At 22.0% G+C, this 19069-nt stretch overlaps 1 protein-coding gene and 1 long non-coding RNA gene across 2 annotated transcripts; both read right to left on the bottom strand.

Annotated features, from left to right (window-relative positions):
- Positions 1-2196: 2196 nt before the first annotated feature.
- LOC128960730 (gamma-aminobutyric acid receptor subunit beta-like) lies at positions 2197-10238 on the bottom strand. Its single transcript, XM_054306860.1, has 3 exons — positions 10031-10238; positions 9462-9602; positions 2197-2369 (listed from the first exon to the last, which is right to left on the bottom strand). The coding sequence occupies exons 1-3, from the start codon at positions 10236-10238 to the stop codon at positions 2197-2199; spliced, it is 522 nt and encodes a 173-aa protein (XP_054162835.1).
- A 186-nt stretch (positions 10239-10424) lies between these two features.
- LOC128960729 (uncharacterized) lies at positions 10425-10797 on the bottom strand. Its single transcript, XR_008484604.1, has 3 exons — positions 10738-10797; positions 10575-10657; positions 10425-10486 (listed from the first exon to the last, which is right to left on the bottom strand). It is a non-coding gene; the product is annotated as an uncharacterized LOC128960729 (long non-coding RNA).
- Positions 10798-19069: the final 8272 nt, after the last annotated feature.

Here is a 19069-nt window from a genome sequence, read left to right as displayed (position 1 = left end):
ATAATAATAATAACAATAATACAATATATATTTTCTGTTATATTTTTATTTATTTTTTTTAAGTTTAATTGATTGATTGATAAATTATTTGTCGATAAATGTCAGTTCCGTTACCAGAGATAATAATTATTAATTAATTATTTATAGATATAGATAAAAAAAATGTTTATAAAATATATTTATATGAAAATACAATACCTTAACCCGTAAAACAAGTTATAACTTATAAGTCATCACCGACGCCGACACCTTTGCCAATGATATCAATTATTATTGGATTGGATACCAAAGTATTGGCGGTGTAGTCGTCTGGGATGGACTGTCTAAAGGACTGGCATTTAGTTTGGCTTAACATAACTGTCTCATCTGTTCATCAGTACATCTATTGATTGTCTTATTGTTGTTATTGTTTTCATCACCGGATGATGACCTGTGGATCACTTTCTTGTACTCGACGGCCGATTCGATGGCATTGATAAACGATTGGGTATTTCCGTCACTTTTGTTGTTATATATATATATATATATAACGAAACAAAAAACTAATAAAAAAACATTTGTTTTTTTTAATTTAAAAAAAACTTTTTTAGTTGAAAAATACCGTATCATTTGCAACACTAACGACTTTCGCCGGTTGTTTAATTGCAACGATAGTTTGATGTCCTGGTCTAAGATATTGTGCAACTGATTGCAAACACTGTAAATACTTGGCGACAACATGTCTAATATAGGGGGGATCGGGATGTATGTGTCTGACTGACTGTCTGTCTGTCCACACACACACACAAAAAAGTTTGTAACACAAAATGTTTTAAATATATATATATATAACAAAAGTTTTTTTTATAACAACTATTATGAACTCATAGAAACACAAACTGAAAATACATTTGTTTTTTTAATAAATAAAGTGTTTATATATATAACTACTTTTCAATTGAACAAAAAATAATTTTGAACAGTTTTTTATTGTTTCATTTCATTACAAAATAATAATAATAATAATGATTATTATTATTAAACATTTTATTAAAAAGTTAGATTACAAGGTAACCGATGATTACAACTAAAACAAGGTTAGGACTTGTTATTAAAAACTTAGTGTCGATATTTGAAAATATTAAAAAACAATTGTATGAATAAATTAATAATAATAAAGTTATGATAATATAGCAAATAATTAATAATTAGTTGTATATATTGATTGATAAATATATTTATAATATAAATTTTTATATATATATATATAAAATTAAACTTTAATATGATAAAAGTATTTATATATACATAGAGTTTTTATATATATATAAACTAAATTTCATATAAAATGGCACTTGATTTTATTCAATTAAAATTAATTAAAATTAAATATTTTATTTAAAAAAATAATTAAGGCAAATTTAATATATAATAAATAAAAATAATTAAAATTTAATAGTTTATACGACCGCCATTGGCCGCAAGACACTTTTCAATGCGGGATTTCATACTCCCGATATATGACTCCAAGTATTGTGGGGCCAACTTATCCCATATCTCTTGGATTTTGGCCATCCAATTGTCGGCGGATCGCTCTAATTCCTTTTCCAGAGCATCTTTCATCAATCGCCATAGGTTCTCTATGGGATTGAGGTCAGGCGAATTGGGTGGCCAGTCCAACAGCTCGTACCCGTTCCTCACAAACCACTCCTTTGTTGATCTGGCGGTATGAGCGGGTGCGTTGTCTTGTTGGAAGACAAATCCGTCGGGATACAGGACATCCATTGTGGCCAGATGTTCATCAAGGATGTCCTGATATTTATCGGCGGTAATTGTCCCTTTGGCCAGACAAATAGGGGTTGTGCCGCGCAATGAAATTCCTCCCCAAACCATAATTGCCGGGCCATGTTTTGGGACTTGTTTTTCTGGCCTTTTCCTACCCCAACACTTGACTTTATGACGATAGAGCTGAAAATAGCTCTCGTCAGTGAGTAGCACATTGTCCCAGTCCCGATCCAAATTGGCCAGACACCAATTGACCCGCTTTTCCTTATGGAGAGGTGTCAATCTGGTGACCAGTTTCGGCAGCCATTTGAGGAGCCCGGACCGCCTCAATGACCGCCATATTGTCACTCCAGATATCAGCCGCCAGCGCAGTTGAACTGTGCATCGGGTGATTGTTGGCCAATTGGGTAAGTCGGCGTCGGTCATTGGGTTTCAAAATTTGAGGTCTGCCGGTTCCGGGCTTCCGTTGGACACCTTCTCCCGAACGTAACTTATTAAGGACCCGAAATATATGCTCCATATCATTAAGAATAATAGCAACTGGAGTGCTTTTCGGCGGTCGAGATTCTTCTTAATTGGTGTTTCCTTTTTCGTGTTTGCCATCACTTTTAAAAAAATAAACAATAACATGTGGCATAGCATTGGAAAGGTATTTAAACAACCTTTCCAATGGTATGCCACAAATTATGTTGTGATGACAAACACAAAAACTATGCCTTAAAATTTATTTATGGTTTTAGTGCCGTTTTATATGAAATTTAGTTTATATATAAAAAATACTTTTCAATTGAACAAAAAATTTGAAAAGTTTTTTATTATTTCATTTCATTTCATTACAAAATAATAATAATAAAATTATTATTATTAAACATTTTTAAAAAATTAGATTATAAGGTAACCGATGATTACAACAAAAACAAGGTTAGGAGTTGTTATTAAAAGTTAGTGTCGAAAAAAACAATTGTAATAATAATAATAATAATAAAGTTATAACAACTAATAATTAGTAGTATTATATATTGATTGATAAATATATATATAAATATAGTTATATAAATATATTACAACTTGTTTTCATCAGTTAGAGAAAAAACTTGAACCCAAACCGCAAATAATATTAATACAAAAATAAACTAATAGTTATTAATAGTTATAATATACACTAAACTAATATTTAAAAACATATAATTATTATTATATTAATACTTAATAATAAATACACTATCAGTCTCTGGGTTTCCTTTCATACATACAGTACAGTAAACACTACATTACAGTATAAGCCTTACACATGTGTATTAACACTAATTAGTTATTAATATTATTAATATTTTATTTTGGTTTTTAAAATTAAATTTTAAACTTTTAAATTTTTCTTATAACTTGAAACTCAAGGGAATGGTAGCAAACGTGAGGAGGAGGAGGGGTGACATTTAGTTATTATTATTATTATTATTGATAAAAATAACTATATATTTATTGATAGATACCAATGAATATTATTATTAGTATTTTTATATATTATGATAAAGTTGTTGAAGTAGTAGTAGTAGTTGTTTATCATTAGGTTATCATTTGATATATAAGTTATCAATAAATAATAATAAATGTTTTTATCATTTGAATATACATAATATACAATTTAAAGTGCAATGTGTTTACTCTGTATATACAGTATATATATAACTAATAATTATATTATTAGTATTATTATTATTTTGATAATAAATTAAAAATTTATGAATCACTTTTTTCAAAAAAATTACTCTAAGATAATAAAATATTATTATTTTTAATAACTTAATAATTCAATATTTTATTATTATATAAATTGAGTTTAATAATAATAATTATTATTTTATATTTTAAATAAATTTAGGAATTTATCTATATATAAGAAGGCGGTCAATCGATCTTGAGCGGCGTATTTTTTGAATAACTTTTGAAAGGTAAGAGATAATTTAATTTTGTAAAATACATTTAAGAATATCATATCGACCACATTTAATATACACGAAATCACAAAACTAGGATGACCAGATATACAAAATATCGGGACCAACGCAAGACACTATGCTACAGGTCAAACTACAACTGACAAATTTTTTATGACAATGAAAATTTGTAGTCAAGAAATAATAGTTTAATATAAAAAAAGAATCATCAAAATCATATTGGTAGTTTTGTTTATATGGCTCCTCAAGTTTGTCATAAATCATATTATATAAAATAGTCTAAAATAAAAATAACGTTATTTATGACTATTATATATTTATAAGATTAAATTTTCAATTATATTATTATTTCTAAAAACTAAATTTTAATATGTCGACTAGTTTTCGAAATAATCGACTTTCAATATAAATCACACTATTGTAATTTGATATTATAATTTATATTGAAAGTCGATTATTTCTAAAACTAGTCGACATATTAAAATTTTGTTTTTAAATTTAGTAATAATATGAAAATCTTCATTTAATAAGTATATAATATTCATAAATAACGTCAATTTTATTTTAGACAATTTTATACAATGTGATTTATGACAAACATAACAAGGTATAAAAATAAAACTACAAATCCGATTTTGATGATTCTTTTTTTATATTAAACTATTATTTCTTGACTACAAATTTTCATTGTCATAAAAAATTTGTCAGTTGTAGTTTGAGCTGTAGCATAGTGTCTTGCGTTGGTCCCGATATTTTGTATATCTGGTTATCCTAGTTTTGTGATTTCGTGTATATTAAATGTGGTCGATATGATATTCTTAAATGTATTTTACAAAATTAAATTATCTCTTACCGTTCAAAAGTTATTCAAAAAATACGCCGCTCAAGATCGATTGACCGCCTTCTTATATATATATACTGTATTACTGTACTATAAAATGAACATTTTAAAGTAATAATAATTAAATAAATATTTACTATGCTATTGAAATATATATATATATATATATTATATTTTTGTTTTGAGTCATTAAAAGGAAATTGATTGCAACAAAAATATGTTATAAAAAAATGTTAATTTTCAAAATCAAGGTTTTCTAAAAATAAAAATAAATTTTTGATATCTAAATAGATTACTAATTGTTATGATTATTGTTATTATTATTAGTAATAAATGCTATAAATATATATAGAAATTAAATAATTTTGTTTTATTAAAAAACTAATTCTAATTATTATTGTTTTTTAGTTTCTCCTATTAATCTCTATATAGATCAATAAAAATAATATTTGATTTTTATTATAATTTGTTAATTGATTATTCATTTAATATTTTTGTTATTATTATTAGTAATAATTAAATATATATATATATATATATATATTATAAAATAATTATTTAATTTATATATATACTAGTTAGTTTCCCGGTAATAATCATGTGACTTAATTTTCTGGTTTTAAATTATAAAAACAAAAAGCAATCTAAAAACAAATATATTATTTAAATTTCGCGTTCAATAATATAATTTAAATGTTTTTTTTTCTTTACACGTGCAACAATAAATAAAATTAAAAAACTAACTGTTTAATTAACAATACTTTTTATTTAACCGTTATTTTAATTTTAATCATTTTTAATTGTTGTAACGCGCAAAAGTGTGACCAAGATATATATAAATATATAAACATTTCCAAATTATATAGTAGTATAGATATACCGGTATATATATATATATATATATATATATGTTTTCAATTGCCTTAAGAATTCAAATAATAGTTTTTTTTGTGTATCAAAACAATGATTTTTTTAACCTAATATAATAATTATTTTTTTAAAAAAAATAAAGTACTCATATTATTAGTAATATTTTTTTTAAATTAGTTATTATTGATACTATTAATAGAAAAAAAACTTATTATCATTAAAAATTAAACAACAAAAATAAGTAATTATTAAATAAAATTTATATAATTAATAAAACAATACAAACATGTTTATATTTAAATTTGAATATTTTACATTTAAAAAAACATTTTTTTTCAAATTTTCAAATTTAACTTACATTTAATTGCGGAAATTTATATCTATTTGTAGACACCTAATACTTATATTAGTTTATATAACTTTTTAAATAATAAAATAATTTTTAGTTTATATAGGTTTAAAATTATGATTTTTTAGATATAATAAATTTATTTAGAATAAAAAATATTAAAAAACAATTACAATATTGTATTAATTAAAATCATATATTTATTTATCTATTAATTGTAATAAATATAACAATTCAATAGTCTATCTTAAATTATGTATAATATTTATTAATTATATAAAATATTGCAATTTAATTTTAATACAGAATATATATATATATATTATTTATAATATTATTTTATAAACAAACATTTTCTACCATATCCTGTAATTGTCATATCAATAAATCCATAAAATATTTCCAAAAACACAAAATATTTACAAATATATACATAAAAAATTATTTTATTTAAAAAAAATCATAATTAATGTTTTAGAAAATTACGATTAATTATCTATGATAAACATAACATTCATATTTATAATTAAAATATTTTTAAAATAATTAATATAATAAAAAAACTAAACCCATTTCTAAGTATTAATTATTAAGAAAATTATTAATTAATTAATTAATTAACTAACTAATATATAAACTACATTTAAGCTATTATATATATATTTTAAACTATAGTTAATATTAATTATTAGTTTATTTTAGAATTTTAATAAATTAGTACTAATTATTATTAACTTCACGAAAAAAATAACTAGCAACATTATTAAAATTATTAACAATATGTCTTTTCACGAATTCCTGAAAGGAAAACGTATATGCATTCTAAAAGTCTGTCTGTCCCACGAGGACATAGGTTCGAATCCAGGCTCCGCTACAAATTCTTTTTTTGATTTTTTTTAAGCTAAGGAATTCGTATGGAAATGCTTTTAAAGCATTCTCAACTGGTTTAAAATTGTTTTAATTAAATTAAATAAATCAAATTATTAATTACTTATAGTAAAAGTACTTATTATAGTACTGTATATTATTAGTACAGTGTTGGCAGTGGCAAAGTGTTACAATATAATACTGTATTATATTTAAAAAACTCAAAATTACTATTACTATTACTATTACTATTAATATTACTATTACTATTACTATTACTATTACTATTACTATTACTATTACTACTATTACTATTACTATTACTATTACTATTACTATTACTATTACTATTACTATTACTATTACTATTACTATTACTATTACTATTACTATTACTATTACTATTACTATTACTATTACTATTACTATTACTATTACTATTACTATTACTATTACTATTACTATTACTATTACTATTACTATTACTATTACTATTACTATTACTATTACTATTACTATTACTATTACTATTACTATTACTATTACTATTACTATTACTATTACTATTACTATTACTATTACTATTACTATTACTATTACTATTACTATTACTATTACTATTACTATTACTATTACTATTACTATTACTATTACTATTACTATTACTATTACTATTACTATTACTATTACTATTACTATTACTATTACTATTACTATTACTATTACTATTACTATTACTATTACTATTACTATTACTATTACTATTACTATTACTATTACTATTACTATTACTATTACTATTACTATTACTATTACTATTACTATTACTATTACTATTACTATTACTATTACTATTACTATTACTATTACTATTACTATTATTATTAATGATAAAACGCTTATTGGTAAATATGGTATTACAAAAAAAATCGGCAATTAAATTAATTGTAAATAAAAAAAATTATCTAGTGTAATTTAATTTAATTATTATTATTATTGTAATATAATACTAATTTTGATATCTAAATAGATTACTAATTGTTATGATTATTATTATTAATAAATACTATAAATATATATAGAAATTAAATAATTTTGTTTTATTATGTGATGAACACAAATATTTTCTATATTTATATTTATATCTAATTAATTAAATTAAAAGCATACTTACAATTAAATGTTTACATACATTCACACACACATACATACAAATACATGCATACTGTTAGCCGCCATTACAGGGGCGTTGACTCAATACGCTATAGCAGTAGAGTCAACAGTGCTTAACATTATATGTTGGGGTACACTGTACTATTAATGTGTATACTACTATATAGTGGTACAGTGCTCCCATTTATATAAGTATACAATACTTACCATATATAACTGATTGAAATTTTCTATTTGTTGTAAATCTAATTTAGTCAATAATTTAGTTATTTTTAATATTTTTGTAGACTTTCTGTTATCTTCGTGTTCTAGACTTTACACTTAACACAACTATGTAACACACAACACATAACTAATTATATTTTACTAATTATAACCAAATATTACATTTTACATTATAACTCCCATAGACCTGTCAATCACAGCATCCCTGTGCTCTGGTTGCGTCACTGTATCTACAGTTGCGTAACTATAGAATATTCTGGAAGCATAGCCTTGACAGTACATTTATTGATTAGTAGATTGATTATATAATAATGCTTTGCATCCATTGTTTGATCAGTTACTCGCTTGCTATCAGAGAGCACGCATCTCTTCGTTTTCATTATATAATATCCTATACTATATATTATATTGTAATGGAAACACTATGTACTCCCTATTCATTTTAATGTGCATTTAACTTTAAATAAAATTCAGTTATATTTCAATGTGAATCTATACACTTGTGACGGCACCTAATGAACATTCGCCTTAATTAATATTATTTATTAATTATTTTCATCTCATTCATCAACAACAACACTCAACATTGGCTTTTCATCACAGCTTCGCTTTAATGACGGGAAAGTCAACCCCACACCCGTCACAATTAAAAAACTAATAATTATTGTTTTTTTAGTTTCTCCTTTTAATCTATATATAGATCAGTAAAAAAATAATATTTGATATTTATTTTAATTTGTTAATTGATTAATAAGATTTATTAAGAAATTGTAATTTATTATTATTATTATTCATTAATATTTTTGTTGTTACTATTATTAATATTTAATAATAATTAAAAATATATATAAATTTTAAAATAATTATTTGATTTATATATTTGTTTTCAATTGCCTTAAGAATTCAAACAATTATTTAGTTTTTTGTCTATCAAAAAAAATATTTTTTAAAACTTAATATCATAATTATTTTCTAACTATTATTTTTTAAAAAATAAATAATATTAGTAATAATTTTTTTTTAAATTAGTTATTATTGAGACTATTAATAGAAAAAACTTATTATCATTAAAATTAAACAACAAAAATAAGTAATTATTAAATAAAATTTATTTTACATTAAAAAACATTTTTTTGTTATTTTATAATTTAACTTACATTTAATTGCGGAAAGTTATATCTTTATGTCGACAGCTAAAACTTATTTAGTTTATATATTTTTTTAAATATTATAAATAATAGTAAGTTAGTCAAATTTTTAATATATTTTTGTAAAACTAATCAACAACAAAAAAAACAAAATTATTTATTTTATTAAGTTAGTAAATCTAAGTATAATAATTTTTCAAATATAATAAATGTCTAATAATAAATATTATTAATAATAAATAATAATCTATAATCAATTAAAAACCTACCGCTGCTTAGTTTTTCCACTTTTTTATCAATTGATTTACCACTAAATTTATAGCCACCAATGGTTTCAATATCAGTGGTAATACCTGCCGATTGGTCACCTTTAGCCCATTCAAAGTCGACATCCTTCATTGAATAGCCATCTAAACCACAAAAAAAATAATAGTAAAATTAATAAAGTAAAAAATAATTAATAATTAAATTATTATTATTATTATTAACTGTTGTATACATACATGATTCATTTCAATTGGACAAACTAGTGATGTGTTTTCCAGTAAGCACCGGGAGGTAACTTGAAATCTATAATATAATATATATATTTAATATATAGATTTTTTTTTAAATATTAATAATATAAAAATATTTAGTTAGTTAGAAAAAACTCGTAATAAATATTTTATAGATTTAATTAATAAGAAAATTATTTAGGGGGTGGGTTGTAGGTGTAGGGTTTTTTGATCCACGATAGAATTTTTTTTTATTAGAACCTACCACTCCCACCAACCAGTCTAACAACCTATTTAAAATGTACCTTATCAAATGTGTATGTGTGTGTTTTATCTATAACAGACGTCCAACCCCAACACAGTGCCATTGGATTCAATCATTGCAAACGAAGTGGGAGTCGGTATCGAAACAGTGGTAATCGAGTCGGCATTCGGTAGGAAAGTGTCCGGAATCCACACCCGATCGATAAACGATTGACTGCCGACCACTTTGACCGACGGATACGAGTGCTGTAGACGAGGATCTGACCATTTTTGACGAAAATACATGTTTGTTGTAACCGACTGTTAGTTATAATAACAATAGACAGAAAAAAATTATTAATAATTTTAAAAATTATTAATTTCTATAATAAACAAAATATTTATACAAACAATATATTGTAATATATTTTTTTCAAAAAAAACTAATTAAAAATTATTAATTAATTAGCAAATAAATGTAATTACTTTATCAATTGGATTGATTTTACTGCTAATAACATACAAAGTGATGCCAACATTGACCGATGAATTTTCTATAATTAAACAAATTGATAAATATTTTTAAAAAATAAAATAAAATTTAATTAAATATAAATAATATTTTTTTGTGGCTATAATTACGGCCTAATTTCGGATTAATATCTTTGTCGTAGACATTGGGATCGCTTTTAGCCTTAAACTCTTTGACAGCCCGTATGGCATCACTAAGTGATGATAAATTAAAAAAAAAAATTTGAAAAAATTAAATTAAAAAAAATAAATAATTAAAAAAAACAATTAATACTTTTCCGAAAAGATTTGTTGTGTACAACAAATTAGTAAAACAATTGAAATGATTTTATAACTCATTATTTATTATTTTACAATTTTACAAAATATTTTTTTTAATATACAAAAAACAAATACAAACAATAAATTGTAATATTTTTTTTAAACGAATTAAAATTATTAAATAATTAATTAATTAACAAAAAAATGTAATTATTTTATCCATTGGATTGATTTTACTGCTAATATCATACAAAGTGATGCCAACATTGACCGATGAATTTTCTATATATTTAAAAATAATTGATAAATAATTTATGAAAATAGCTAATTTATAATTTTTAAACAAATAATTTTTGTTATTTTGTTATTAGTTAAATGTTTTTAACTATTAATAAAAATATTTATCTAAATTAAATTAATTAACCAATTTAAAAAATCGTATTATATTTTATGATGATAATAATAATAATAAATAAAATCATATTTAATCGAAATTAATTTATTTAAATCATAGTAAATATTTTTTAATTAAATTTTTATTTTAAAAATGTTTATAAACTAAATTAAATATATTTATTTCAAAAAATAATTATTTACTGGAAAAATTAAGTTCAATTGATATTACATTTAATTATGCGATTTATTTGTTGATAGATAAATATAAAATATTTTTAAAATTATCAATGGATATTAATGTAACATTTTTAATAAATAAATTTTATTTTTAGTACACTTAATGCACTTGAAATTTAAACTAATCTTATAATAATATTTATTATTATTGCTAATAAATTTTATTATATATGTAAAATATTTTATCACTTTTATTTATGTAATCAAGATAACACTTTAAGATAATAGTTGTGTTTGTCTGTATGCGTGCACATTTCATCAACAACGATATTTTAATTCAAATCTAAAAATCTATTGTTAAAATTTTCAATTTTTATTTAAAGCAATTCTATTTCTATGGGAAATTTTAAACGTTTATTGAGCACTGGTAGGTTTTAGGGACAGGTAGGCAGGTGTTGTGTAATTACACTTTGCTATATTGTGTAAGTCTTTGGACACCAGGAGGTAAGCTACCTGTGCTAAATTTTTGTAAAATTTTCTCAAATGCAAAAATTTACATTGTTTTAAAAATCTCAATTTTTATTTAAAGCAATGCTATTTCAATGGGAAATTTTAAACGTTTATTGAGCACTGTAGATTTTAGGGACAGGTAGGCTGGTTACGTGTAATTACACTTTGCTATATTTTGTTAGTTTATGGCACCGAGAGGTTAGCTACATATGTTAAATTTTTGTAAATTTTTTTAAATGCAAATTTTTTTCGCAAAAATGATTAAATTTTTAATTTTTATTAAAATTATTTAAATATATATAAAAACTAAATTTTCTTAAAAGTTTAGACGAAATAATTTTATTGATTCAGTAGTATTGTAACATTAGGTATGTAGTAGTTGTATTGACAAATTAAGTCTCATTCAAATTACTTATGATGAATATTATAAAATTAGTAAAAGAATTGCACGGCTATAAATGTTGCGAGGGTTAAACTAGTTAATTTTTAAATAAATTATAAAAAATGTTTTATATACTTTATTTTTCTTATCATAAAAAATTATATTGGTCTATGTTTGTAAATATTAATAACAATAATAAATTTATATTGATATTATTGACACTAAGATTATCATTATTTTCATGAACTACTGAAAGGAAATTGTATATGCATTCTATAAGTCTGTCTGTCTATCGGTCCGGTGTCCCACGAGGACATAGGTTCGAATCCACGCTCTGCTACAAAATTTTGTGATTTTTTTTATGTTAAGGAGTTCGTATTGAAATGCATTCTCAACTTGTTTTACATAAAATTATTTAATATGATTTTTTATTTTTTTGTGTCTAGTTTAGATTTTATTCAATCAATATTAATCAAGATACTTTAATATAATAGTCTTTTTTGTATTTATGTATGACACTTTTCATCAACAACCACATTTTAATTTAAAGCTAAAAATATATTGTTATATTTTCAATTTTAATTTAAAGCAATGTTATTTCTATAGGAAATTTTAAATGATTATTGAGGTCAGGTAGATTTTGAGGACAGGTAGGCAGGCGCTGTCTAACTACATTTTGCTATATTGTATGATTTTTCCGATAAAAAAAATTTTCAATTTCATATTTTGTTTTTAAATTTTCAAATTTTCAATTTTTATTAGTTATTTAAATATATTTAAAAATATAAAATTATGTTATTTCTATGGGAAATTTTAGATTTTTATTGAGCTCAGGTAGGTTTTAGAGACAGGTAGCCAGGTGCTGTGTAATTACATTTTGGTATATGGTATGAGTCACAGGGCACCGTGAGGTTAGCTACCTGAGCTAAATTTTTGTAAAATTATCTCAAAAGCAAAAATTTACAATTTAGACGTTTTTCTTTTATAGCCTAAATTTATTTTTACATATATTCTAACTGTACATGTAAACAACATTATACAAAAAATATCAAAATTTTTAATAGCGCGATTTTACGTAAACGTAATACGTTTTACTGAAAAGCATATATATTCTAAAATATAGCAAAATTGCTTTTTAAAATCATAATTTAAATTGTAGTTGACTATTTATATGTGTATGTATATGTATATTGATAGGTCTAATTAAAAAGCATTTTGTTAATAAGTATTATTCTTGAATCGGATAGAAACAAATTTTGCAGTCATTCAAATTTATTATGAATATTTTTTAATTAGTAAGAGTAGTAAGGCCAGCCAGTAGTTATGCACACCGCTAGTATACTTTTCCATACGAATTTCTTAACTTAAAAAAAAGAATAAAATCAAAACAAAAAAATCAAAAAAAAATTTGTAGCGGAGCCTGGATTCGAACCTATGTCCTCGTGGGACAGACAGAATTTTAGAATTCATATACTTATTCCTTTCAGGAATTCGTGAAATAGATTTTATCGAAAGAGCAAAACTATAAGACAATCGAGTATTTTCGTGGCAACAGACCTACCGTGAAATCAAGTATTCATTGGCTCCGGCCGTCAAACTCGGTGTCATCCTATAGAGAGAGGGCGACATATTTACAGTCGATGAAATACTCCCGGTGCCGGTAAATTAATAAAATTCATTTAATCAAATAATTATTATAAATATTATTATTAATGAACTATACGACAAGTTTATAATGGCTATCAATGAACAGCAGCTAAAAACTGTACGCCAATTGACTGACGCACTCAACAAACTTACCGGTGCTGATGGGGATGATAAACAAATTGTGACATTAATTATAATGAATGGTTTGGATAGTATTGAAATGGACAGTTAGCAGGCAGGTGCCCGCTTTTACCGCTTTAACCCACTTTCTACCTGTTGTATTTTATTTTACTTTTAAACCTGTATATATTTTTTAAATATGTATTTTATTTTAATATAATTCAAACAAACAAACAAAAAACTAAATAAAGATTTAAATTATTTATATTTTTATTTTATTAAACACACATTAGGTTTGATAAATACAGATATCTACTGTATAGATATTATACTTTTTATATTCAATAGTCATTTAGGTATCAAATCATGATTTTTCAAAAAAAAATTAAATGTATATATATATATATATGATTTGGTATGATACGACATAAATTTAAAATATATTTTTTAAAATTTATTATAAAACAATTAGCAAAATAAATATACTCATTAAATCTTTATTTTTAAACTATAGTTTAATTTTATAATAATAAAGTTTTTTTTAATAAAATTTATTTAATAACAGTTTACATTGTATCGCACATAAAATTTACAATTATGTAAATTTACAATTTACAAACAATTATATTCATCTAAATATATCATTTAAATGTTTATTATATATAATAAGTATTTAATTTATAAAATTTTTTGTTTTATTAAGTTCAAATAATAAACACATGAAATAAAAAAAATTAATTGTTATATAAATTTAAAATAATATATATATTGATTTTTATAATTACTAAATAAACCAACTTCAGACACTATCGTCTGATCCATGGCTGCTAAGAACGGCAGACATGACTGCATCAATATTATCGATGTTAGACAAAAATGTTTGCGATCAGTGGTCCGATGTTATCCGATCTCTATCCACAACATTGACTGTATATCCGGTATCGGTACTGAACCAACCAAACATCGACATTTGGTTTATTTGCTAATTTTGAAAYCCCCATTGAAATTGTTTTTCAAAAATATAAACAACYAAATACAGTCAACTTTAATTCAAAACTTTAATTAAACTAATATTTTTAGATTTGGTTTATTTTGCTAATTTTGAAACCCCCATTGAAATTGTTTTTSAAAAATWTAAACWACCAAATACATWCAACTTTAATTCAAAACTTTAATTWAAATAARATTTTTACATTTGGTTTATTTCGCTAATTTTGAAACCCCCATTGAAATTGTTTTTCAAAAATATAAACAACCAAATACATTCAACTATAATTTAAAATTTTAATTAAAATAAAATTTTTACATTTGGTTTATTTCGCTAATTTTGAAACCCCTATTGAAATTGTTTTTTAAAAATATAAACAACCAAATACATTCAACTTTAATTCAAAACTTTAATTAAAATGAAATTTTTACATTTGGTTTAATTTGATAATTTTGAAACCCTCATTGAAATTGTTTTTCARAAATATAAACAACCAAATACATTCAAYTTTAATTCAAAACTTTAATTAAAATAAAATTTTTACATTTGGTTTATTTCGCTAATTTTGAAACCCCCATTGAAATTGTTTTTCAAAAATATAAACAACCAAATACATTCAACTTTAATTCAAAACTTTAATTAAAATAAAATTTTTACATTTGGTTTATTTCGCTAATTTTGAAACCCCCATTGAAATTGTTTTTCAAAAATATAAACAACCAAATACATTCAACTTTAATTYAAAAYTTTAATTAAAATAAAATTTTTACATTTGGTTGAAATTTTTTCAAAAATATAAATACATTCAACTATTAAAAAATTTAATTAAATTAAAATTTTTCCATTTGGTTTAATTTGATAATTTTGAAACCCTCATTAAAATTGTTTTTCAGAAATATAAACTACCAAATACATTCAATTATAATTTAAAATTTTTACATTTGGTTTATTTGGCAAATTGTGAAACCCCCATTGAAGTTGTTTTTGAAAAAAAATAAAGTACCAAATACATTCAACTTTAATTCAAAACTTTAATTTAAATAAGATTTTTACATTTGGTTTATTTSGCTAATTTTGAAACCCCCATTGAAATTGTTTTTCAAAAATATAAACAACCAAATACATTCAACTATAATTCAAAACTTTAATTAAAATAAAATTTTTACATTTGGTTTATTTCGCTAATTTTGAAACCCCCATTGAAATTGTTTTTCAAAAATATAAACAACCAAATACATTCAACTTTAATTCAAAACTTTAATTAAAATAAAATTTTTACATTTGGTTTATTTCGCTAATTTTGAAACCCCCATTGAAATTGTTTTTCAAAAATATAAACAACCAAATACATTCAACTTTAATTCAAAACTTTAATTAAAATAAAATTTTTACATTTGGTTTATTTCGCTAATTTTGAAACCCCCATTGAAATTGTTTTTCAAAAATATAAACAACCAAATACATTCAACTTTAATTCAAAACTTTAATTAAAATAAAATTTTTACATTTGGTTTATTTCGCTAATTTTGAAATACAAATTGTTTTTCAAAAATATAAACAACCAAATACATTCAACTTAATTCAAAACTTTAATTAAAATAAAATTTTTACATTTGGTTTAGATTTTGAAACCCCCATTGAAATTGTTTTTCAAAAATATAAATAACCAAATACAAAACTTTAATTCAAAACTTTAATTAAAATAAAATTTTTACATTTGGTTTATTTCGCTAATTTTGAAACCCCCATTGAAATTGTTTTTCAAAAATATAAATAACCAAATACATTCAATTTTAATTCAAAACTTTAATTAAAATAAAATTTTTACATTTGGTTTATTTCGCTAAAAAAATATAAACAACCAAATACATTCAACTTTAATTTTTAATTAAAATAAAATTTTTACATTTGGTTTATTTCGCTAATTTTGAAACCCCCATTGAAATTGTTTTTCAAAAATATAAATAACCAAATACATTCAATTTTAATTCAAAACTTTAATTAAAATAAAATTTTTACATTTGGTTTATTTAGCTAATTTTGAAACCGTCATTGAAATTGTTTTTCAAAAATATAAACAACCAAATACATTCAACTATAATTCAAAACTTTAATTAAAATAAAATTTTTACATTTGGTTTATTTCGCTAATTTTGAAACCCCCATTGAAATTGTTTTTCAAAAATATAAACAACCAAATACATTCAACTTTAATTCAAAACTTTAATTAAAATAAAATTTTTACATTTGGTTTATTTCGCTAATTTTGAAACCCCCATTGAAATTGTTTTTCAAAAATATAAACAACCAAATACATTCAACTTTAATTCAAAACTTTAATTAAAATAAAATTTTTACATTTGGTTTATTTCGCTAATTTTGAAACCCCCATTGAAATTGTTTTTCAAAAATATAAACAACCAAATACATTCAACTTTAATTCAAAACTTTAATTAAAATAAAATTTTTACATTTGGTTTATTTCGCTAATTTTGAAACCCCCATTGAAATTGTTTTTCAAAAATATAAACAACCAAATACATTCAACTTTAATTCAAAACTTTAATTAAAATAAAATTTTTACATTTGGTTTATTTCGCTAATTTTGAAACCCCCATTGAAATTGTTTTTCAATAAACAACCAAATACATTCAACTTTAATAAAACTTTAATTAAAATAAAATTTTTACAATTATTTCGCTAATTTAATTCAAAAACCAAATTTAATTTAATTCAAAACTTTAAAATTTTTACATTTGGTTTATTTSGCWAATTKTGAAACCCCCATTGAAATTGTTTTTCAAAAATATAAACAACCAAATACATTCAACTTTAATTCAAAACTTTAATTAAAATAAAATTTTTACATTTGGTTTATTTCGCTAATTTTGAAACCCCCATTGAAATTGTTTTTCAAAAATATAAACAACCAAATACATTCAACTTTAATTCAAAACTTTAATTAAAATRAAATTTTTMCATTTGGTTTATTTCGCCCCCATAAATTGTTGAAACCCCCATTGAAATTGTTTTTCAAAAATATAAACAACCAAATACATTCAACTTTAATTCAAAACTTTAATTAAAATGAAATTTTTCCATTTGGTTTAATTTGATAATTTTGAAACCCTCATTAAAATTGTTTTTCAGAAATATAAACTACCAAATACATTCAACTATAATTTAAAATTTTTACATTTGGTTTATTTCGCTAATTTTGAAATCCCCATTGAAATTGTTTTTCAAAAATATAAATAACCAAATACATTCAATTTTAATTCAAAACTTTAATTAAAATAAAATTTTTACATTTGGTTTATTTGGCAAATTGTGAAACCCCCATTGAAGTTGTTTTTSAAAAAWATAAATAACCAAATACATTCAAYTTTAATTCAAAACTTTAATTWAAATAARATTTTTACATTTGGTTTATTTCGCTAATTTTGAAACCCCCATTGAAATTGTTTTTCAAAAATATAAACAACCAAATACATACAACTTTAATTCAAAACTTTAATTAAAATGAAATTTTTACATTTGGTTTAATTTGCTTTTTTAAAATAAAATTTTTACATTTGAAATAATTGAAATTGTTTTTCAAAAATATAAAYAACCAAATACATTCAACTTTAATTCAAAACTTTAATTAAAATAAAATTTTTACATTTGGTTTATTTCGCTAATTTTGAAACCCCCATTGAAATTGTTTTTCAAAAATATAAACAACCAAATACATTCAACTTTAATTCAAAACTTTAATTAAAATAAAATTTTTACATTTGGTTTATTTCGCTAATTTTGAAACCCCCATTGAAATTGTTTTTCAAAAATATAAACAACCAAATACATTCAACTTTAATTCAAAACTTTAATTAAAATAAAATTTTTACATTTGGTTTATTTCGCTAATTTTGAAACCCCCATTGAAATTGTTTTTCAAAAATATAAACAACCAAATACATTCAACTTTTGAAATTCAAAACTTTAATTAAATTAAAATTTTTACATTTGGTTTATTTTCCTAATTTTGAAACCCCCATTGAAATTGTTTTTCAAAAATATAAATAACCAAATACATACAACTTTAATTCAAAACTTTAATTAAAATGAAATTTTTACATTTGG

The sequence above is a fragment of the Oppia nitens genome, unplaced genomic scaffold, assembly GCF_028296485.1.
Source record: "Oppia nitens isolate AA-2021 unplaced genomic scaffold, nextdenovo-longstitch-racon4-pilon3 scaffold51_pilon_pilon_pilon, whole genome shotgun sequence".
In the NCBI taxonomy this organism is placed as follows: domain Eukaryota; kingdom Metazoa; phylum Arthropoda; class Arachnida; order Sarcoptiformes; family Oppiidae; genus Oppia; species Oppia nitens.
Note: the sequence above shows the minus strand (reverse complement) of the source record. Positions and strands in the feature narration are given on the sequence as shown.